This window comes from Maylandia zebra, linkage group LG2, assembly GCF_041146795.1.
Source record: "Maylandia zebra isolate NMK-2024a linkage group LG2, Mzebra_GT3a, whole genome shotgun sequence".
Lineage (NCBI taxonomy): Eukaryota > Metazoa > Chordata > Actinopteri > Cichliformes > Cichlidae > Maylandia > Maylandia zebra.
In genome coordinates this window covers 7114544-7138630 of record NC_135168.1, presented here as the reverse complement: position 1 = coordinate 7138630, position 24087 = coordinate 7114544, and the positions used below count along the sequence as shown (strand labels likewise).

The window sequence follows — 24087 nt, the reverse complement described above, 5'->3', positions numbered from 1 at the left end:
AACTATCATATCTGATATCATATCTCACAGTACAATAATATTGAATGGGTTGCATTGTTGTACTTTGTCATGTTTCTCAGGTCTTTGTCTGATTTTCTACGAACATTACTTGTCATGTTCTCATGTTGTTGCTAAGGATTGTCTTATTGCATTGGAGTCACACTGGGTTAAATATGTACACTTGGGTTTTAAGGGGTATTTATTATTTTCTTCTTTTTTTTTGGGTTGTATGGAAGCCCCAAACGCAATTTCATTGTTCTTGACAATGACAATAAATAAATAAATACTAAATACTAAATACTAACCTGAATTGAAATTAAAATAAATACGTTAACAATTCTGCTTTGCAGTGTTAGTCAGTGACTGGCTGCTCCAGTATTTAGAACGATGCCGCCTTATCCCATAGTCCAGCCAATGATTCACATTCGTATATACGCAGCTAATCAACGTCGCTGACGGGCTATGACAGCGTCCTCATGTGCCGACACCGGTGTTTTGGTTGATGTAAAGTGAAGCCACGTTAATGACAACGTGATCCAGTGATCCAAGGGACCGCTCAGGGAGTTTGTGTGTTCGCTCAGACACATGAAACATTAGAGGGAACATTGGACATAATTCTTATTTTGCTGCCACGTCTCAGTCAGACACATGAAATCTAGAGACTCTTTAATAAAGAGATCGCTTAGAATAAATGATTTGTTTGTTATGGAGCGAACGTTAAGCGGGGCCAACCGAGTTGATGACGGTCGATCTGCAAAATCAACAGCTGACTGCAGCGGCACTTGAAATAAAGACAATGCAGACCTGTGGACCTGCTGGGCAGGGCAGCGACTCCAGAGCTGGGGGAAGCAATGATCGATGAGCAGACATAGCTGTTATCAATAAAAACAGTGAACGTTTGACGGACACACCATGAGAAAAACTGCTTCTGAGCCACAGAGCCCAGGTCCCAGTCACCGGCGTAACATATTAACTAAATGTCAGGAGAGGAAGTGGACGCAGGCACCAGGATTCTCCCCACAGCCAAGAAGCTAGCCTCTGGTAGCTTCTCAGTTTCACCTGGACGTCGGCCCTCGTTCCCCTTTTCCATCTCTTGAGGGTGAAAGTCCTGCGGGTTGTGAAGAGTAGCACACCAGGGGAGGAAGAGTTTTTCTGTTCAGCTGTTACAGTAGCTCTCCACTGAATCTTTGATGTTAAACCCTTTAAGACCTACCATAGAACCAAGTCTGCCAGAGCTTATCTTTAGATTTTTACATGCTGTAGTGCAGACCTTCCCAAACTGTGGTGCCCGCCCCCTAGGGGGGGCGCAGAGCCATGGCAGGGGGGGCGCGGTATGAAAAGGGAGGGGAACAAAACGCTTGAACACTGCTAGCACGGCGCCCACAGAAACGCAAAGCAGGAGATGAAGCATCGCTGAATATGTTTCCAAACCAACTTCATTCTAAGCCAAAGACTAGAAAATATGGTGAAGCAAATCTGCCCTTTGGCTTCACCTGCACAGGTGCTGAGGTAGGTCCCTGCGTCGGGAGCAGCGCTGGGCTCTTCCAATCATGGACAAACAGGATCCCACATTCTTAATTTTTAGTTCACAAACACTTGTTGTAGTGACTAACTACTCCTGACATTTTGGAGACGTTTGCTCTTTATACAGTAAAGTTACAGCGGGATACAAATAACATCAGGCTGATCCTGCCACGATTTGTTCCCTCGATTCAAATCACAGACAAACAGGATCCCACAGCTGTTTATGTTTTTGAACCCATTTTGCACAGAGAGGCATTTTTTGAAAATGTATTGACAGCAATGTTGATTAGTATTACAGAAGAAGAAAAAACAACTACCCGTGACGCCTTTGTAAATGGAGGGACAGTAACTGCGTGTGAAACCTGCAGATACTCAGAGTAACAGTATTTTGTCTCTATCTGCCATTCTGCAATTCATCTCACATAAATAATAACGTGACGTGAAAAAAGGCGCAACCTTTGACGTTGCCAGATGAACTCTGTATTCCTCGTCCGCAAAAAAGGAGTTTTAAAAAAATCTCAGTTTTTGGTGATTTGAAACACTGTTTGGATGAAACAGCTGCGTTTTCAAAAATACCAGTGTAGGTGCGGACGTAGCGTAAAAGATTTAGTAGTTTATTTTCTTACTACCTGTAATTTATTGCAGATTACTTGTATTTGCTTAATTGTTTACTAAATGTTAGAGGTGTGAAATAAACCGCAATGGAGCAAAATATGGGCGTGTGTGGTTGGAGGATGTGTTAGTGCGTGTGCGTGCTGTTCACGCGCCGGGGGGGAGGCGAACGTTTTTCGTGTAAAACAAAGGGGGGCCCAGCAAAAAAAGTTTGGGAACCACTGCTGTAGTGCCATTTTGGGGAGCAGTTCAAGTTGCTATACATCAATACAACCGTTATAGCCCAAATTTTAATAATATGTATGCATTCAGTCCATAGTAACTACATATACATATATACATATACAGCAAAAAGTGCAATAAACTAGAACAAATTGAAAATTGTTTTGTTTTGTATTTTTACATATAGTTGTAGATGTCCGTACAAACAAACAAACAGGCAACCAACACATCACATACACACTCCAAAATAATATAATATAATATAAGCCTGAGAAAACAACCTAGATTTTTCATCAAAAAAGTACAATGTGCAATGGCAACAACACATATGGTTCAGTGTTATTAACTATGATAATAGCAGTAGGTACAAAAGACAATCTATGTCTCTTTGTCTTCACTGCAGGCACTTTATAACGACGACCTGATGGAAGCAGTTGAAAATCATTAAAGAGAGGATGATCTGAACACAACATGACAGAGGTCGCCTTCCTCAGCACATGCCTGTTATAAAAGTCCACAAGCTGGACCTGAGACCTCCCTGAAATCTTACCAGCCACTTTAACCAGGTTGTTAAGTCTGGTCTTATTATCCATGGACATATTACCGTACCAAGCAATGATACAGAAAGTTAAAACAGATTCAATAAAACTTTTATAAAAAACGAGTCATCATTGCAGATGAAACATTGAAACCTCTCAACCTCCTTAAAAAGTCTTTGTTGAACCTTTTTCACTGTAGCAGCAAGATGTGACTCAAAGCACAGAGCTTTATCAAGAACAACCCCCAAATACTTATAACTGTCCACCAGTTCAATGGCTGCACATTTACCACTGTTAGCGCAGGATGAGGGGATGTCTCCCTGAAGTCAATAACCATGTCCTTGGTTTTCAAGGTGCTGATCATTAAGAAGGACTGATCACACCACGAAACAAACTCATCCACAACAGGCCCATGGGAATCCTCTTCACCATGAAGGAGGCTTACAATGACTGTGTCATCTGCGTATTTAATGAAATGCCTGTTGGCCTGTGTACTGCGACAGTCATTAGTGTACAAAATATACAGTAGAGGAGAGAGACAACAACCTTGCGGTGAGCCAGTGGAAGAGTTCAGCTGTTTGGAAAAACAGCCGTTCACTCTCACACACTGAGATCTGTCAGTTAAAAAGTCTAAAACCCAACCAACGAGATTAAGATCAAGTTTAAATTGGTTAAGAAGCTTGTCCACTAAAAGATGTGGCTGGATAGTATTAAAAGCTGAAGAAAAATCAATAAATAAGAGCTGAGCATGAGCTTTGGCGCCATCAAGATGGCGATAAAGGAAGTTCAACAGAGTGACCACCAGAGATGGGCAGTAACGCGTTACTTGTAACGCGTTACTGTAATCTGATTACTTTTTTCAAGTAACGAGTAAAGTAAGGGATTACTATTGCAAAATCGGTAATTAGATTACCGTTACTTTCCCGTAGGAACGCTGCGTTACTGCGTTACTAAAACCGTGATTTTTTTTGCGAGAATGTCTCATGACAGTGACGTAAGCGAGTGCGACGTTGGTGACAACAGCTGTGTGCAGATCAACAATGGATAATATATCGAGTGCGGGAGAGAGTATGAGCGTGCAGCGTTTAAAGCGTGGAAGCACTGACCTTACTTTGAGTTTGATTCCATAAGAAGTGACAAAAACATTAGTGTCCGCTGTGCGTGGGAAGAAAACTTCTTTTTACAGCGAAAAAAACCCTAAACTTCCAACAAGCACCGAGTAGCTACGACGTGATGGGAAACTCACAGAGACACTCGCGCAGATTCTTCAACTGACCGCAGCACACCTGCACCAGGGTAACCCTCCGCCTACCCTGCTCCTGCTTTACAGGTGAAAATAGAGCAAAAGGACCGCTGAGTCTTTGACTTTATTTATTTTCTGCTGTGTTTTACTTGCATCTGTTTGAAAGAGTGAGTGAAAATACAAAAAATATTTTATTTTATGTGCTGGAATGTGTAGAAAATAGGTTTAAATGTTAAACTAATTTATTCAAGTCAGAGAATGTTGCATAATTAAATGTTTTGCTTGATGCATAAAGTTAAAAGATTAAAACTGATAAAACTGATAAAACAAGTTAAAAAGAGACTTTTCCATTTGATTACATTTTGTATGATGGATTATGCAGAAAAAGTAGAATTGGGCTGAAAGATCTATCACTTTATCACCTCTTCAGGTTGTAAATCGTGTTTTTAAAAAGTAACTAAGTAACTAAGTAACTAAGTAATTAATGACTTTTGAAAATAAGTAATCAGTAAAGTAACGGGATTACTTTTTGGGGGGAGTAATCAGTAATTAATTACTGATTACTTTTTTCAAGTAACTTGACCAACACTGGTGACCACTGCATCATCAACACGTCTACGAGGCCTGTATGCAAATTGTAGAGGGTCTATAAGCTTCTCTACTTGCTAACTGAGAGTCTGAACTAAAACCAGGAAGACTTATCTTATTACAGTCACTGTAACAGTGACCAGTCATGTGTTTCATGCCTGCCCAGGCCACCCTTAAGTTATTGCTACCCATCTCCGCCTCTACCTTATCCTTGTATTTTACTTTGGCTTTTTTAATTTCTGATCTGATCTCCTTCCTAATTTCACTAACTTTCAAGATATTCCCTTCAATAAAAGCTTTTTTCCTTTCATGAATCAGCCTCATAAGACCTTTTGAAGACCATGGTTTGTTATTAGGTGTCAGTCGCATTCTTAGGATTCGCTTTAGGGTGGATGTAAACAATGGTGACGTTGATCTGTGGGAATTCCCTCGGCAGATAAAACGGCCTCAAAGACACAGAGAGGAGCTCAATGTCAGGCAGACACACTTGTCTACGAACGGTCACATTTTTACACCATTTCTGATTTATATACAAACACACTCCTCCTTGAGATTTCTGGGTAGCTCCGGGGTCTCGATCCAAACGTATGGGAAACCCGAAGCCATTTAGTTCCAGAGAACAATCAGGGTCAGAGTCCTTGAGCCAAGTCTCTGTGAATGCCATTAGACATGTATCCCTGTAGCCACGCAAGTGTGCGACATTCAAATGCAGTTCATCCAATTTACTCCTCAGAGACTGCACATTAGCCAGGATTATTGATGGTAAAGGAATGACTCCAAACGACCGTCAGGATTGCCAATAAAACCATGCGAAATAAAAAACCCATCTTCGTTAAAAGAAGTTCCACAAAACACAAGCCGATGCTATAGAATTTCCTCAGGCAAAAAAATATATATATAAAGGAATAAAAGAATGAAATAAAATAAGTTAAAACACTGACAGAGAGAGACAACCTGCTGCTCGCCACAAGAGCAGCGCCCCTCTTTCTAGTCTAGTCTAGACTGAGAATGCATCAAGACCACTCACTCACCCTTCCCTCCTGCCTCTCAGCTGCTGAAACTCACAGTTTGTTACCACGGAAGAGTCACTCCTTCATCTGAGATGAAGCCTGATAGTCTGACTGATGCAATATAACATTCAGTCTACACTTTGTTTTTGTGCAAAGATGATAAAGAGGAAATACTAATAACATAAACAAAAATAAATGTCCAATTTAGAAATCTTATTCTTTTTTGCTCCATAAAATAGTTGTTTTTATTTTTCAGTCACTCATCGTAGCAGTAGGATTTACATGAAAATAAAAACAAATTAAGTTTGAGAGAAAAAGTACATCTTTGGCACTCTCTGGGCAACTGACTCAGAGACTCAAATGATTAAAAAAAAACCCGATTCATTTTGGTGAGTGACTCATTTAAACTCGATTCGGTAAAAAGAATCAAATTTACCATCACTAATACAAATCCCTTTGGAGAAAACAGCTTTAAAATATGTATTGTTAAATTCCAGATGTTTCTTTGCAAGGAAAACTCAGACACTGAAACAATACCACCAGTAACCTCCTACATATGGAAATGTGGTGTCATTAAAGACATAATAATTTCATTAATACCCAATATCCAGCAAAATATGTAATTTGAACATTTTGTTCCTAACGAAATCAAATGTATATATTGTAGAAGATTAGCCAAATTTATGTAAAATGGCCAGTACATGAATTAAAAAAATAAATAAATAAACAAAATCGTATGACTGTGACAAATTTTACACAGTAATTCAGTCTAATAATCCACTCAAATATAAATATAAGTTTAGCTAAAAGCTCTATAGATAAGTCAATCAATAATATAATTCACATTTTAAATGATCATATGTGTTAACGTTTGAATCCTGACCTGAGAGTTTCCACTGCACACTGTGAACTCTTTAGTCCAGCAGACAGAAGCTTCACTCCTGAATCCTGCAGGTCAGAGTTACTCAGGTCCAGCTCTCTCAGACTGGAGGACTGGGAGCTGAGGACTGAGCACAGAGCTTCACAGCTTCTCTCTGACAGGTTACAGCCACCCAGTCTGAAAAACAAAAGATAATCTATAATACTTATGTAAAGTTTGTTATTATATTACATGCCATCTTTTTATTTTTGATGAAACCTTAACATACTAAGATACAACATCATATGGATGAACTTGAATAGAATGGTTTTTTTAATTATATCTTTATTTGGATTGGACAAGAAAAAACCATCTGCATAGCAGTATATGAATAACATGGGAACAAAGTCCTTCCAGGTTTTAGATTAAGTCCAGGAGAGCAAATGATAAACAAAGTGATCAGCGGGTGCATATTAACCTCCACTAGCTATTACTAGGACAGTTGCTCGCATGCTCTCCCAAAGGAGATATATAGAACACATTACATGGAACTATAAACACAAACTGGGAGGGGTGCCCATGCTGCAATCATTGTGAACAAATAAGTAAATAAACAAGCAATAGTAATAGAAGTAAATGTAAAAAAAATCAAACAAAAAACAACCAAGTAATAGTGAGATCAAGTGAAGTCAGCCCTCGTGGGGGTGATGAATTGGATCCAATTGTTCCAACTTTGGTAGAATTTGGCTTTTTGATTTCTTAACAGATATGTAAGTTTTTCCATCCTAAATATCTCTAAAATGATCCCAAACCAGTCGTCTAGGGTAGGCTGGGCTGGGCTTAACCATCTTCTAGTAATTGTTTTTTTACTTGCCACCAAGAGTAATTGCACCAACTTAATCTCACTCCTACATTCCAGAAAGGGGACCAAACCCATGTATAAAACCTTAAAATCTAAAGGTATTTGAACGTTAAAGACTGCACTTAAGGAGACCTGAACGTTTTTTAACTTGGGACAGTCCCAAAAGACATGAAAATGGTTAGCAACAGTCGAGCCGCATTGTCTCCAGCATTGCATATAAGCCCCTTTGTACCTCTCCTGATATGGAGTCTTGAAGTACCTAATAATATTCTTCCAGCCATGTTCCTTCCAGCTCATAGAACTGGACGTGGACCACTGGCAGTACAAAACATTTTCCCACTCCCCCACAGAAATAGCAATCCCTGATTCCCTTTCCCATTTATCCTTAGTGTATAAAGTATTATCCTTGCTGGCACTAGAGAGGGCTTTGTATAGTTTAGAAATAGATTTAGTAGGGGTCATGGTTGTGGCATTTTTCAGGATGAGGAAAAAATGCGACTCAGCATCATTGAAGTTGGCATTCATGATCAATATATGATCTCAGCTGTAAGTATCTATGAAAGTTGTATTTTGTCAGGTTGTCCTGTAAGGTCTCAAATCTGAGCACAATATTTCTATGAGTAAGAGAGAGGAATGTTGTAAGGCCACAGGATATCCATGCTTTAAAAGTTACCTGGGAGCTGAGACTCATGAAGGGGACCAGATTCCATCTGTGCAGATCAGCTTTTATACTTGCAGATATTGGCTCGTAGTTTGCCTGAAAGAGCCCCGAGAGGTCCGCAGTCAAATATATTCCCAGGTACTTATTTTTCTCGTTATCCCTACGTAAAGCTACAGAAGCTGTATAATTTAAAGTCATCACCTGTGTTTTTGAAATATTGACCTTATAACCAGATAACTTCCCCAAATCACTTAAAGTAGACATCAACTCACTAAAAGACCTCTCTGGCTCCTCCAGGCAGACCAGTACATCATCGGCGAACATTACCACTTTATGTTCAACTCCTGACAATGCAACACCCCTAATGTTATGATTTTGTCTAATCGCTTGGCCTAATGTTTCTATGAATAAATCAGAGAAGTGGCGAGATTGCACAACCCTGCCTACAGCCACGTTCCAGAGCAAAGGGCTTGGAGAGATCACCATTCACCTTAATACGGGCTGAGGGTCGAGCAAACAGACCTTGGATTACTCTAATAAACTTGTCGTGAAAGCCAAACTTCCCCAGAACCTTATACAGAAATACCCATCTGATGGAGTCGAAGGCTTTCTCAGCGTCCAAGCTTCCTATCATTGATTGAGTTTTGTTCTTTTGTATTTGAGCAGAGATGTGTAATATTCTCCTAATGTTGTCAGTTGTTTGTCTATAGTGAATGAAACCAGTCTGATCTAAATTGATGAGGTCAGGTAAAAACTTCTCCAGTCTACGAGCAAGAATAGAAGTAAATAGTTTGTAATCCAAGTTAAGGACACTGATTGGTCAATAGTTTCCACATTCTCGTTTATCTTTCCCCTCTTTTGGGATAATTGAAATAGTTGCCTCCCTCCAGGAGGGTGGGATTTCTCCCTCCTGTAGGATGTAGTTAAATGACTTCAGCAATGTGGGGACTAGATCTGCCCTCAGGGTGCGATACCACTGAGAACTGAACCCGTCCGGCCCAACTACCTTACCTGGTTTTAATCTGGAAAGAGCTGCATTAATTTCTTCCACTAAAATGGGATGTGTTAGAAGCTCATTTTTGAGAGACGGGAGTGAAGGTAATTCTAGAGAGCTAAGAAAGGCATCAGTACAATTCTCCTCCGTAGCATTGGGCTGTGAGTACAGCTCCCTAAAGAAGGTCTCAAAACATTTCTGAATGTCTTCTAATTTTGATTCCAGAATATTAGTCTTGGGGTCCTTGATTTGGTATATCGTACTTTCCTCTAGTTGTTTGCGTTATTTATGTGCCAGATATTTTGCAGATTTCCCTCCTGTCTCATAGTATTTTTGCCTCAAAAAAATTAAGTTATTTTGGGCCTCCTGGGTGTAAATATCATTAATTTCATCCTGTATTTTCATGATATCCTGCTTCACAGTAGGATTTGCGGTGTTTATGTCTTCCTATTCTTTCAACTTTAAATTTGCCTGTAGTTCTGCTAATTTTTGCCCTTTGATTCTCTTTAAGTGGGAGGCGATAGAAATTAATTTACCTCTCATTACCGCTTTGAGCGTATCCCAAAGACTAGTTGGAGATACCTCTCCTGTGTCATTAACCTCTAGAAATTCTTTAATGTCTACCTTTAATTTGGAAACTATGGCAGGATCATTAAGGTGCGATAACAATTTCCACAGTGTGGTACATTTTTTCCTAGCCACCTGCAAAGATAGAGAGATAGGACTGTGGTCAGATAGATCTCTTGTTAATATGTCACAGTCTTTGACCCTAAACCTATCAACTTTAAACATAAAAAAGTAGTCCAGCCTTGCATACACTTTAAAGGAACCAGAGTAATGAGTGAAATTTCTGGTAGATGCGTAGCGGTCCCTCCATACATCTATTATCCCCATCTCTACCATATAGGAATTGACTTTTCTAGTAAGTGCTGTTACCTGGTTGGTTGGGGAGGAGGAGTCTAGTTTAGGGTCAAGTCTAAAGTTAAAATCCCCTCCACAGACAACTATCCCCTGAGAATCCACCAATAAATCAAACATATTCCTATAGAATAGCCAATCGCTCCCGGGGGGAGCATAAACATTTAAAATTGTGATTTCAGACCCCTCTATTCTTCCTGTTATTCTAACCAATCTGCCTTCCTCGTCACAGAGTTCTTAGATATGTTCATAGTTAAGTGTACCAGAGATAAGTGTAGCCACACCCCTCTTGTGTTTGGACTTAACGGAAGAGGAGAATACATATTTAAAACCCTTTCTTTTCAATCTCAAGTGATCTACTTGGTTCATGTGTGTCTCCTGAAGTAATGCAATCTGGGCCTTCTCCTTCCTTAGTTTGGACAGTATCTTATTCATCTTAATCACGTTCAGAACCCCGTTAACATTAAAAGAGATTACTTTCACTGACTCACTTCCCATAAAGATATATTAAGTTACCACAGCGCATAAACTCAATAGCAGCAGGCAACCCCCTCTTAAAACAGTAACAAGTGAAAAAAGTTAGGAATGAACTGAAAACATTTGAACATAACTGGAGCTTGAAAGCTCCTAAGCTGGCTTCTGACAGTGGAGCACTTCCACTGACACCCTCACAACTTGAAGGGAAACCCCTTATTACTCCCTGAGTTAGGGGGCTTTCCACTGCGACGTCACTCACAGCACGAGAAGCCCCACCCATTTTAGCTCGACAGTAACCATATTTCACCATGTTGTCCATAGCTAATACATAACATTAAATTCGTTCTCTTCACGTCTGTATACTTGCAGCTTCTCTCTATATCCCGCAGCTCCTCGGATCTGACGCGGACGCCGACCACCAACTCCCCGCCACAGCGGGCATCTTTGTAATTTTTCTCTGGGGGTTGCCGGTGGTGTAATCACCTTTACCGGCAGGCCCCGACTCGCCAGGTCAGCCGTTGCCTCCTCCACCGTGTTGTAGGTTTTCGCTCCTTCTTTGAAAAAAACCTTAAGGCGCGCTGAGTAGAGGGTCCTAAACCGTACATTCTTCTCTTTTAGGACCTTTCGTGCCTCTGCATACTCCTTCCTCATAGCCATGATCTCAGGGGGGTAATCGTGGTCGAGGTTGATCTTGCTGGAATTCAACATAAAACCTTTCTTTTGCCAAGCAAGCCTCAGCACTTCTTCTTTAACCGTGAAGCACAGGAATTTTACCAGGATCGATCTGGGTTGGGAGCCGTCCGGAGGGAGTAATGATAACACTCTGTGTGCTCTCTGAATTTGTAACGGTGTTGATGGTGGGATGGCGAGATTCTCCCGGAGTAGCTTCTCCACAAAGTGGGCCATAGATGGAGCTCCCGATTCTTCTCCCTCCGGCACCCTGTACAGTCTGAGCGACTCCCTCCTCGAGTAAGCCTCCAGTGATGTTAGTTTTGTTTGAAACTTTTCCTGCATGCTTTCTTCCATTTGCGCAACATCTCTAAAGTTAGAAATATCCTGTCTCAGAGTGACGCTGAAAAACTAGTTCATGCATTTATTACTTCCAGGCTGGACTATTGTAATTCGTTATTATCAGGATGTCCAAAAAACTCCCTGAAAAGCCTTCAGTTAATCCAAAATGCTGCAGCAAGAGTACTGACAGGGACTAGAAAGAGAGAGCAGATTTCTCCTGTATTGGCTTCCCTTCATTGGCTTCCTGTTAAATCCAGAATTGAATTCAAAATCCTGCTCCTCACATACAAGATCTTAAATAATCAGGCCCCATCTTATCTTAATGACCTTGTAGTACCATATCACCCCATTAGAGCACTTCGCTCTCACACTGCAGGCCTACTTGTTGTTCCTAGAGTATTTGAAAGTAGAATGGGAGGCAGAGCCTTCAGTTTTCAGGCCCCTCTTCTGTGGAACCAGCTTCCAGTTTGGATTCAGGAGACAGACACTATCTCTACTTTTAAGATTAATCTCATATTTCCATTAAAAGTGTTGAATTTGACTGTTTGATGTTCTTTATGATCTCTGGCACCAGTTCATCTGTAGGCTGAGCTCAATCCATCCATTTAGTGAAATTATGTTTAAAGGTCTCCTTGTTCTCTGAGCGTGCACAGATCCTGAAGCAGAAAGCCTGGGTTAATAGAGAAATGATCATCACTGTGATGATGCTCATCATCTCTGACTGGGATTTGAGGTTTTGTCAAAGCAGCAAAGAAAGCCTGGCTATGTTGGACTGGGTGTGGAAGCAGCTCCCAGTTTGAGTTCAGGAGACAGACGCCCTCTCTACTTTGAAGATCAGCTTAAAACTTTCCTTTTTGCTAAAGCATATAGTTAGGGCTGGGCCAGGTGACCCTGAATCCTCCCTTAGTTATGCTGCAATAGACGTAGGCTGCCGGGGGATTCCCATGATGCATTGAGTTTTTCCTTTCCAGTCACCTTTCTCACTCACTATGTGTTAACAGAGCTCTCTGCATTGAATCATATGTGTTATTAACCTCTGTCTCTCTTCCACAGCATGTCTTTATCCTGTCTTCCTTCTCTCACTCCAACCAATCACAGCAAATGGCCCCGCCCCTCCCTGAGCCTGGTTCTGCCAGAGGTTTCTTTCTGTTAAAAGGGAGTTTTTCCTTCCCACTGTCGCCAAAGTGCTTGTTCATAGGGGGTCATGTGATTGTTGGGTTTTTCTCTGTATTTATGAAGTGCCTTGAGGTGACTTTTGTTGTGATTTGGCGCTATATAAATAACATTGAATTGCATTGTTAGTATCTCAGACAAAATCTCGTCTGTGTTCTGGAGCTTATCTTTGTGTTCTGCAACCCTGGTTTCCACATCATTAAGCCGCGCATTGGCTTTATCCAACTCACCCCTTATTTCCACCAGTTGCGCTTTCGTGTCTTTTCGAAATTCTTTCACCTCTTTCCCAACGCCTCTCAGTTCTTTCAGTATCAGCGTCAAACTTGCTGGGTCAACCTCATCTTCTGTCCCAGAATCCTCGCGGCTAGGAGTGGGAGAGTGGCCTCGGCTAGCCCTATAGGGGCTAACGTTAGCCCCTTCTGTTAGCTGCACATTGCCATCTTCCACGTTTTCAAACGTTAACTTCTTAGCTCTTTTGTTCTTTCTGGACATCATTTAAACCCCTTTTTCCTCTTTATGTGCACTTAGATAGTGTATTAATTTACTTGGGGCAGTTTTAATAAGTTTCAGTCGAGAGCTCTCGTACTAGGTGTCCATCCCCACGAGCGCCGGAACCGGAAGCCTTGAATAAAATGTTTAATTGGTTCATTTAAAAAAAACAAAATGTCAATTGATCTGACCTCAGAGTATTTAGTTTACAGTTTAAACTTTGTAGTCCAGCAGACAGAATCTTCACTCCTGAATCCTGCACATTTTTGATACTCAGGTCCAGCTCTGTCAGAGTAGAGGACTGAGAGCTGAGCATTGAGGACACAGCTTCACAGTTTTCCGCTAGAAGTTCACAGACGTTGAGTCTGAAAATGAAAACATGAACAAAGACTGATGTTAAAGTGTAATCAGGGTGCAATAACTAATCTTATATTTTAAGAATCCTTGTTGTTTTATGCTGAGCAGATGTGGTACGAAACAACAGTAAATTGATCAAGTTTACCTCTACTGTTTAAATTGCTGGATTTATTTTATCAGTTAAAAACAAAACAAACAAACAAAAGAAAAAAGAATACAAATCGGTCAGACCTCAGAATATTCAGTTTGGCGTGTGGACTCTCCACTGCAGCAGACAGAAGCTTTACTGCTGAAGCCTCCAGGCTGTCGGTACTCAAGTCCAGCTCTCTCAGACTACAGGACTGGGAGCTGACCACTGACAACAAATCTGTACAGACTTCCTCTGACAGGTTACAGCTGCTCAGCCTGAAAAAAATAACAAGAACAACAAAACAATAATATTTATTATCAAATAAAATCTCTTTATATGTTGAATCTAAGTAATCAAATGTGTACAAATGAGTACACTACAATGCACAATTAAATAAAAAATGTTTAAGAATTTAAGTGTAACAGAAGAAAACTATTTCAAATTAAACACAATTATTCCAATGTATGTAAATGGAAACCAGTGAAGACCAGGTTGATTTAGTGACAGTAGTTCAGTGTCTGCTGGCACAGGCCTGTGAGTACTGCAGTATTACACTTACTACAGTACTGCTGGTCACTTTATTAATTCTAATATGTGTGATTACTGTAAATGTAGTTATAAATAATGTATCACATCCTGGACTCTCATTTCATTTTCTGTCTAAAAGCTGCTTTGGCTCATTCCCCTTTAAAGCCCAGCTCTCCCTAAAGGCCAACTTTATTTTGATTGGATGATTTCATAAAGCACGCTGAAAGGCAGTAGCCAGTTATCATGAGCTCCATCTCCTCAACCTTCTGGTTTAGAAATTATAAGAAACTGTATACCTCATAAAAACCCGTCTTGATCCATGCTCAATCATCCAGGTTAGTAAATCCCAAAAGTTGATTCTGTTCATCTGGACGTAGCGCTTTCAGTGGGAGAAACATTTCGTCACTCATCCAGGTGACTTCGTCAGTCTCAGCTGACTTCTGGTTTCCAACCCTATAAAAAGTACATTTGCATAATGACTGAAACCAGCCCACTGAAGGAACAATAAGGCTGGGAGGTCAGTTCCTTGACCATTAGGTTTGAGTCATTATGCAGATGTACTCTTTATAAGATTGGGGAAAGCTGCAGTCAGCTGAGCCTGAAGAAGTCATCTTGATGAGTGACAAAATGTTTCTCCCGCTGAGAGCGCTACGTCCAGATGAACAGAATCAAACTTTGGGGGCTCATAAAATCATGATTAGAAATCTTCTCAGATGTATTTTTACATTTTAGATCCACAGCAACAAAGTTCACAGCAGGATGTCTCTGTTCAGTAATTATTATGCCCATTACCTGCAAACTGTGAGGTACGCAGGTAATGTCAGGTAAACACTAGCTGTCTGAAACTGTTCCTGTTAAATGTGTGTATAAAGGAAATAAGCTGAAATACAGAGACTGGGTGGATCTGTGCTTTGACACCAAACATTTCTTCCTGTTAAAAGGGAGTTTTTCCTTCCCACTGTCGCCAAAGTGTTTGCTCATAGGGGGTCATATGATTGTTGGGTTTTTCTCTGTATCTATTACTGTACGATCTACTGTACAATATAAAGCGCATTGAGGTCACTGTTGTGATTTGGCGCTATATAAATAAAATTGAATTGAATTGAATTACATCCCATTTCAGGTACCTAGAACCTGAACCTTCTCTGGAAACCTGGGACGCTGGCGGGTTTCTCTTGCTTACCTATCTGCTCATCCTCTTTCTTTCTGCTCGCATGATGATTTCCTGGTTGAGTTTGTAAAGACTTTTGCTCAGGACCTTCTTGCTGTGCGGCAACAGTGCTAACCACCGTCCGCTGTATGTTTTTCAGTCATTAAATCAAACCATGAAAGATCAGCTTGCTTCTCGTGATGAACCTGTCTGTTTTCGATTCCACACCAGGGTCTGCCCACTGGAAAGTTCAGGGATAAGGGTGGAGGATACTCACACAAACATAAAAACCCAGATTGCAACTCCAACTCTCTGTTCTAGTTAACCAGACCTTTCAGGCTCTTGTTCAATTAGAACCTCATGGAGTCTGAGTTAGCGAGACAGTTAAACATCCCTCTATGCCCCCTTAATCCGCCCATTCCCACTAAGTCATTAAATAACCGAGTGTCCCCTCACATAACTCAGCGCACAGAGCCTGTCACTCCTGGCAATCACAAGAAAACACTTACCTTTTTTTCTTTTCATGCACCTCACAAACCACTCATACTCGGCTTTCCTTGGCTAGAATTACATAACCCCCACTTAGACTGGTCAGGTCAGAGGGTAATCAGTTAGAGTCTGTTCTGTCATTCAAATTGCCTTGTTTCCGCCCGTCCACCGGAACCTGTGGAACCATCAACCAACACTGAGACTGTTTTAGATCTCTCCTCTGTGCCCACCAAATGTCATGATCTTCAGGAAGTATTTAGCAAAAGTAAAGCGCTTTCACTGCCACCTCACAAACCACAGGACAGCACCATAGAACTACTCTCTGGCTCCACCCGGCCTTCTAGCTGGCTGTATAACCTGCTTAGACCTGAGTGTGCGGCTATGGAAAAGTACATTAAGGAATCCCTCGGTGCAGGCATAATCCAACGATTGTCATCTCAAGTTGGAACTTCTTTTTTGTGGGGAAAAAGGATGGCTCTCTCTGGCCATGCATTTACTTCAGGGGCCTCAGTGATATTACCATCAAGAATAAGTACCTATTACCTCATTAGCTCTGCTTTCAGGCCATTTCACAGTGCCACTGGGTTTACAAAACCCATATCCGCAACACTTACCACTTTTTCCAGATCAATCAGGGAGACAAGTGGAAGACCGTTTTAAACATGCCATTGGGGGACTACGAGTATTTGGTCATGCCGCCTGGGTTAACTAATGCTCCCGCTAGGCCTGGGCGATATATCAAAAATTTATCATTACCAAAATTTATGACTCTCATCGATGTCATTTTGCCCATGTCGGTAAATTCGGTATTTTAAAAAAAAAAGGAAAGGCATGTGCAGGTTGGCGATGTTCATGTCCCTTTAAGACGCTGTGCTACGTTACAGACTTGACGGGGTGGAGTGACATGACTCTACTACCTGTAACAAGACGAGACACGGGTGAACAAATGGAGGACGATTTAAATGTTGAAGCAGCAGCGACGGAGGTAGAGCTGGTGGAGGAGGAAGAGGAGACGCTTGTTAACAAAAGAAATGCATCATCAATCGTTTGGCAACATTTTGGATTCAACAAGGATGATATTGATCAAAAAATTGTTAAATGTAAACTCTGCAAAAAGACTGTTGCGTCAAGTCAAGGTAACACAACCAACCTCTTAATAAATAATATTTATTATTAAACTATTTTGTTTACAAGGGATATACATTTTTTAGAGAGCATGGTTACATATTGTATCCTACACTTACACTTGTTCAGTTAATAAATCTTAACCACTAAAAGTACTTACTACTATTGTCTTCATTTATTTTCAGTGAAATTTTATAGTCCTTTAAAGTGGTCTAGGGGGAATAATATTATGAAAATAACTGGAGGAACTATGCTGCCTGCCACAGCCCCATCAAATGAAAAAAAAAACCGTTTGTTTTTTTGGCACTTGGGGTGGTTATCGTCCATTTATCGTTATCGAGGTTAACTGCTCAATTTATCATGATATTGATTTTAGGCCATATCGCCCAGCCCTAGCTACCGCAATGTTTCAAGATTAGTTAACGATGTCCTCCGGGACTTCCTTGACAGGTTCGTATTGGTGTATCTGGATGATATCCTCATTTTTCCCAAAACCTGCGAGGAACATCAGTCTCATGTCCATGCTATTTTTCCAACGTTTGCTGGAGAATAAACCTTATGTCAAAGCAAAAAAGTGTGAATTCCATTCCTCATCAATAACTTTTTTCAGTTACATTTTGGCACGGGGGCAGGTGAAGCCGGATCTGGCAAATGTGAAAGCTTTAACAGAGTGGCCTACCCCTTGTACCCATTGTAGATTCAAGAAGCATCTCCAATGGGTTTTGGGAATAGCAAATTTTTATAGACTGTTCATTTTCAACTATAGTCAGGTAGCTGCACCACTCAAGTCTCAGCATGCATCTGGTCCCCCAAAGCTGAAACTGCATTCACCAAACTTAAGTATCTGTTCACCACGGCACCTTTTTGGTTCACCCTGATCACAGTTATCATTGCAAAGGTGGACACATCAGAAATTGGAGAAATAAGACATTGAAGATAACCTCGTTCACTTACTGTAACCTCCACCAGTGATCTTTCTGATGCTGCTCTACCTCTGTTACAGTGACTCAGATTACCATCAACCAAGACCCATTTCCGGAAACCTACCACAGAGCCCACTTCATGCTCACAGCTTCAAGTGCTTGACTTCCGCCATAGTTCACAGTTCATGTTAAAAAATTCCAAGTGTCAAGTTCCTGTGTGTAAAAAAAGCCTTCACGTCTAGTAATATTCAGTTCCTTCACCTTTGTCTGTATTTTGGGTTCACCATGTTGTTCTGGCCACACCGAGGTAACAGATTTATATTTGAAAAACAGAGAGACATGGGGGATTGCAATAAAGATGAGACACAAACCAGACCTTAAAATAAGAACATCTGAAAACGATGTAGGTGCAGTCTGGTAGCTCAAGTATTTGCTTTAAAAAACAGAGCTAGACTCCTGGTTGTTGGAGACAAGTGAACAACTTGAGGATAATAAACCTGTCAGAGGGGCTGAAGGATCAGAGCTCATGTTCTTATAGGCTGGATCTGGATTGTGCTTTGATTCGAGTTGAAGACAAAAATATTTCAGAAATGCTGACATGTCCTGCTGGAGAGAAATATTTAAAGTATCATGACTATTTTAGTGACTATTTTTTAATTTTTCTAAAGTGGTAGTGTTCTTTGAACTGAGCACCTCTGATTTATTTCCCATGATTTTAAGAATGAAGCGATGAGTTCATGTTTACTTACAGAGCTTTGTTGGAGGCTTTGACCACTGGCAACAGCCTCAGAAGAGCCTCCTCTGAAGCAGAGTATTTCTTCAGGTCAAACACATCCAGATCTTCTTCTGATGACAGTAAGATGAAGACCAGAGCTGACCACTGAGCAGGAGACAGTTCATCTGTGGAGAGACGTCCTGATCTCAGGGACTGTTGGATCTCCTCCACTAGAGAATGATCATTCAGTTCATTCAGACAGTGGAACAGATTGATGCTTTTCTCTGCAGACAGATCCTCACTGAGCTTCTCCTTGATGTACTGGACTGTTTTCTTATTGGTCTGTGAGTTACTTCCTGTCTGTGTCAGCAGACCTCGTAGGAGAGCCTGATTGGTCTGCAGTGAAAGACCCAGGAGGAAGCGGAGGAACAAGTCCAGGTGTCCATTTGGACTCTCTAAGGCCTTGTTCACAGCACTCTGGTAGAAGTGTTTCTCTGCAGATTCTCCTGTTTCAGACTTCTGGGAGGTTGTTTGTTGTTGTTCCAGCAGATTGAGTCCAGAGTTGCTGAAGGTCAGATGGACATGAAGAGCAGCCAGAAACTCCTGAACACTCAGATGGATGAAGCAGAACACCTTGTCCTGGTACAGTCCGCTCTCCTCTTTAAAGATCTGTGTGAACACTCCTGAGTACACTGAGGCTGCTCTGATATCGATGCCACACTCTGTCAGGTCTGATTCATAGAAGATCAGGTTTCCTTTCTGCAGCTGATCAAAAGCCAGTTTTCCCAGAGACTCCATCATCTTCCTGCTCTCTGAACTCCAGTGTGGATCTGTTGCACGTCCTCTATTATACTTGACCTTCTTCACTTTGGCCTGAACCACCAGGAAGTGGATGTACATCTCAGTCAGGGTGTTGGGCAGCTGTCCTCCCTCTCTGGTTTCCAGCACATCCTCCAGAACTGTAGCAGTGATCCAGCAGAAGACTGGGATGTGGCACATGATGTGGAGGCTTCGAGCTTTCTTGATGTGGGAGATGATCCTGCTGGCCTGCTCCTCATCTCTGAATCGGTTCCTGAAGTACTCCTCCTTCTGTGGGTCAGTGAACCCTCTGACCTCTGTCACCCTGTGAACATACTCAGGGGGGATCTGGTCTGCTGCTGCAGGTCGTGTGGTTATCCAGACGTGAGCATAGGGAAGAAGCGTCCCCCTGATCAGGCTTGTGAGAAGTACATCAACTGTGGTGGGCATCGTAATATCAGTCACACTCTTAGTGTTGTTGAAGTCCAGAGGACCTCGACACTCATCCAGACCATCAAAGATGAACACAACCTGGAAGTCTTCAAAGCTGCAGATTCCTGCTTCTTTGGTTTCAGTAAAGAAGCGATGAACAAGTCCCACCAAGCTGAACTTTTCCTCTTTCAGCACATTCAGCTCTCTGAAAGTGAATGGAAATATGAACTGGATGTCCTGGTTGGCTTTGTCTTCAGCCCAGTCCAGGCTGTATTTCTGTGTTAAGACTGTTTTCCCAATGCCAGCCACTCCCTTTGTCAGCACTGTTCTGATTGGTTCGTCTCTTCCAGGTGAGGCTTTAAAGATGTCTTCTTGTCTGATGGTTGTTTCTGGTCTGTCTGGTTTCCTGGATGCTGTTTCAATCTGTCTGACCTCATGTTCATCATTGACCTCTGCAGTCCCTCCCTCTGTGATGTAGAGCTCTGTGTAGATCTGATTCAGGAGGGTTGGGTTTCCTGCTTTAGCAATGCCCTCAAACACACACTGGAACTTCTTCTTCAGGGTGGATTTAAGGTTACGATGACAAACAGCAGCTGGAAGTTCTGAATAATAATAATAAAAATACAACTTTAACAATCATATTTTACAAAATGCTGATGACAATTTCTGACCCACTGAGAAATGACTGAACACACTGGTGTCACAAGTGTCTCATTTATCCAGCAGCTTAAATCTTTAGATAAATCCTCTTACGTCTCTGCAGACGGTCAGCCAGCTCCTCCTGCTTCATTCTCCTCAGGAAGTCCACTGTGATCTTCACAAATGCCTCTCTGCTGTTTCTCCTCTGCTCATCATCCTCCCTCTGAAACTCCAAGCACTGGGGCTTATTTGGATTCAGAGCCTTCTGGATCTTCTTCAGCTCGTTCTTCACAAAAGTGATGATGTTGTCCTCCAGCAGCTGGAACAGAATACTTTATGAATGACCCACCACTCTGAACTTTAGTCCACACAACATCCACTTCTTTACCATCAAGGGGCATATCATCCACGAACTCTTTACCAATTATAAGTTTGGCTTTATCTGATTAACTGAGACTTTGTCCACAACTCCATGATCCCAAAACGTTGATGCTGTTCATATGAATGCAGCGATTTCAGTGGGAGAAACATTTCACTGGTGTTCAGAGCTGAACTACCAACAGGTTGATGATCAAAGCCAGAAACTTGGAGATGTTTCAGGTGACTGAGTTGATCGTACAGACAACTGGTCTTAAAGGTTCACTCTGTTTACGCATACAGATCAGTATTTAAGGTTTGACTCTCATCATCCACTGGGGCACAAACTGGGCGTCATCAGGACACTACAACACAGAACAAACACCATCCCCACAGACACAGCAGCCAGCGAAGCAGAAGAACTTCACATCAAGAAGGTCCTGAGTAAATGTGAACGCTGGTTTGAGGGCGGAGTCAAGGAGGCCATTTATGTGAAAAGGAAAGACCATCTCTGAATGGAGGAGGGGCCTAAGGGTACAACTGTCACCATCTTGCATGCTGTGATTGCAGCCATTCCCCAGCTCTCTGTGAACTGGACTCATGAACATTGATCAATGGTCCTGACAATATGCGTACCAATGATCAATGAACTGACCTCCCAGCCCATTGTTCCTTCAGTGGGCTGGTTTCAGTCCTGTTTCAAATGTCCTGTTTATGAGATTGAAACCTGCAGTCAGCTGAGACTGAAGAAGTCACCTGATGATGATGAAACGTTTCTCCCACTGAAAACATCCAGATGAACAGAATCAAGCTTTTTGGGATTTACGTACCTGGATGATTGAGCATCAAGACACAACTCTGTGACTTTTCTCAGATGAATCAATCCTCTCCTCCAGCTTTGTTTACATCTACCAGCCCTGTGGCGCTGCCCAGGGACAATAATCTATGTGAGAGGTGGAAAGTCATACAGGTGTCTGCTCCTGCCTTCAGTTATTTTATCTACTGTGTGTCAACTGGCTGAACCTCCTCCAACTGTCTACTGTCTCCCTAAACTCAACAATGACTTCGTGATCTATCCATTCTCTGACCAAAGACATCCTGCTGCAGGAGGTTAACATAGCAGCACACTGATGATCCCACTCACTGTGAACAACACATTTGGACCTGATTTGCTGCTCTGGTTTACACGTGAACTTCCACTGCTGCTGTCACCAAGTTGAGAGGCTCTACAGAAAAACTGGACTTGTCCATAAAAATCATAAACTACATTATAAGGACAGCATTGCTCAATCAACTCTAATTACTATGACCATGTTATCTCTTCTAACTAAGGTACAGACACTCAAACTTGCTGCTTTCAGTGAGAAGTCAAATGTCTGAATATGAGCTGGAAGCCGCTGAGAGTCCTCCTCCTTCCCGTGGGGTTTACTTTCTCTACTACTTTCAATATAAACACGCCCCTTTCATGCACCTGCAGAGGGCCACCAGCAGATGGAGCTGTCTTAAACAAATCCACTTGGATAGTTAGCTGTAGATGATTTTCTCAGTATGATTGTAGGATTTTGAGTTATTCTTTAGATTTATTTAAACTCTTATATTGTGCACAAGTGTTGAGCGACCCATAATTTCTCTGTACTTTTCATAAGAGCAGCCAGACTTTCAGCTAGTTTTTGTTTTTTAAGAGCTCAAAGATATTGAAGAAACAGTTATTCAGCTTCATTCCCACTGATCTCGACTACAAACTGTTTCACTTTGGTTTCTGTTTAAAGCCTCGATGTTTAAAACGTTTCCCTGTGATCACATTTGCACCGTCTGATTTCAAAGTTTGTTTTCTTTTGGTCGTTTAGTCCACAGAGTCCTTGGTGTTCTGAAAGGGACCTATAAATAAATGCATTATTATTAATAATAAAGTAGTTGTTGTACATGTACAGACCATAAATATGGAGTCCAGCTGTGTTTGATGCTGCTGGGCAGACTGACCACTGGGAACCTCTGAGCTCTGCTGCTCCACTCTGTGGAAGAACCATGAAGGATTAGATCAACACAGGATAAAGATCCAGGAGTTTCTGCTCAAATAACTTCATCTGAATCAAGTCTGTCAAGTTTTAGACTCTCAGATTCTGAAGATATATTTTCTGTTTTCTATGAACTTTCTTGCATCAGTGATGGAAGTGATGATGCTGCAGAAGCTCAGAGGAAACTTTGAGAAAACTGTGATGAACCATCAACTAATGCTCTCAGGAGGCCACAGGTCCCTGAATGTAACTGTGCTGTAGATTCATCGAGTGTTTGAAACCTGACCACTTCCATATGTTTTCATTCTAACACAAGAAGTCCTTTTCTCATTGCTTTGATTTGAGTTTTCATTTGAGTTTTCTGAGTCTCGTATTTGGAGTCGAGTCTAATCAATGATCTGACAGAAGAACATTAAAAAGGATTTAGCAGTGCTGTCAACATTAACATGTAGGGTTAGGGTTAGGGGTTCATCTGTTATCATGATTAACATGATAAAAACCTTTAACACGACACATCTGGAGAGCAGAACGACTCAAAATCCCTGAAATGTTTCTATCAACGCACTTCGAGCAGTTTGTCCGAGTAGAGTTACCTTTGCACACGTGCAGATGTGCAGCACATCTGTTAGTGACGGCAGCTGAACCAATCAGCTCAATATGGAAGATGACAAACACACACTGACCTCCCGATGGAAAGTTTGAGTATTAAAAAAATAACAAGACGGACCAGCCGACCAACATGAAGGATTCTGTACATCGTGACAGAAGGAATTTTCTTTTCACCGAAGCACTTCCAGCTTAAAATATCACAACAATGCAAAGCACTGATGACACAACTGCCAAGTGGACAAACTGCAGACCTGTTAGTGTTGTTAATAACATAGTTTTGGTTCCTCGTGTCAAAGACTTGAAGAAGAGTGACAGAGAGTGTTAGACTGCTGCAGGATCAGTGCCACCTCCACAGACCTGTGAAGAAAATGATTGTTTGACAGATGGGCTCAGATTCAGGATCAGCTGAGGAGTTTGTGGCTGACAGAATCCTGCAGGTACAGAGCAGAGCCCATCATTAGCATGCAGGACTGTCCCTGGGGGGGTCGGCTCATTCAGGAGGTTTATCAATGTTTACATGTTCAATAAACATGTTAAGTGTGTAAATTTGCCCTTTTCTCTCGAGTCTGTTTGCTCATGAAATGAAATTTGATTCGTTTACATTAAAAATGATGTTTAATGGTGATTCATCCAAATGA

The 24087-nt window shown here is 41.5% G+C and overlaps 1 protein-coding gene and 1 long non-coding RNA gene across 2 annotated transcripts in view; one reads left to right on the top strand and one right to left on the bottom strand.

Annotated features, from left to right (window-relative positions):
- The window catches only part of LOC143413228 (NLR family CARD domain-containing protein 3-like), a 31322-nt gene extending 10448 nt beyond the window's left edge, over window positions 1–20874 (bottom strand). Inside the window, exons 1-4 of the mRNA XM_076875992.1 lie at window positions 20857–20874; window positions 20583–20787; window positions 18634–20431; window positions 6622–6795 (exon numbers count right to left, since the gene is read on the bottom strand). Of these exons, the coding sequence (XP_076732107.1) occupies window positions 6622–6795; window positions 18634–20431; window positions 20583–20787; window positions 20857–20874 (2195 nt within the window). The remainder of the gene's footprint in view (window positions 1–6621; window positions 6796–18633; window positions 20432–20582; window positions 20788–20856) is intronic.
- LOC112432149 (uncharacterized) overlaps window positions 1–24087 on the top strand; it is a 499305-nt gene that overhangs the window by 88764 nt on the left and 386454 nt on the right. The window lies entirely within an intron of this gene.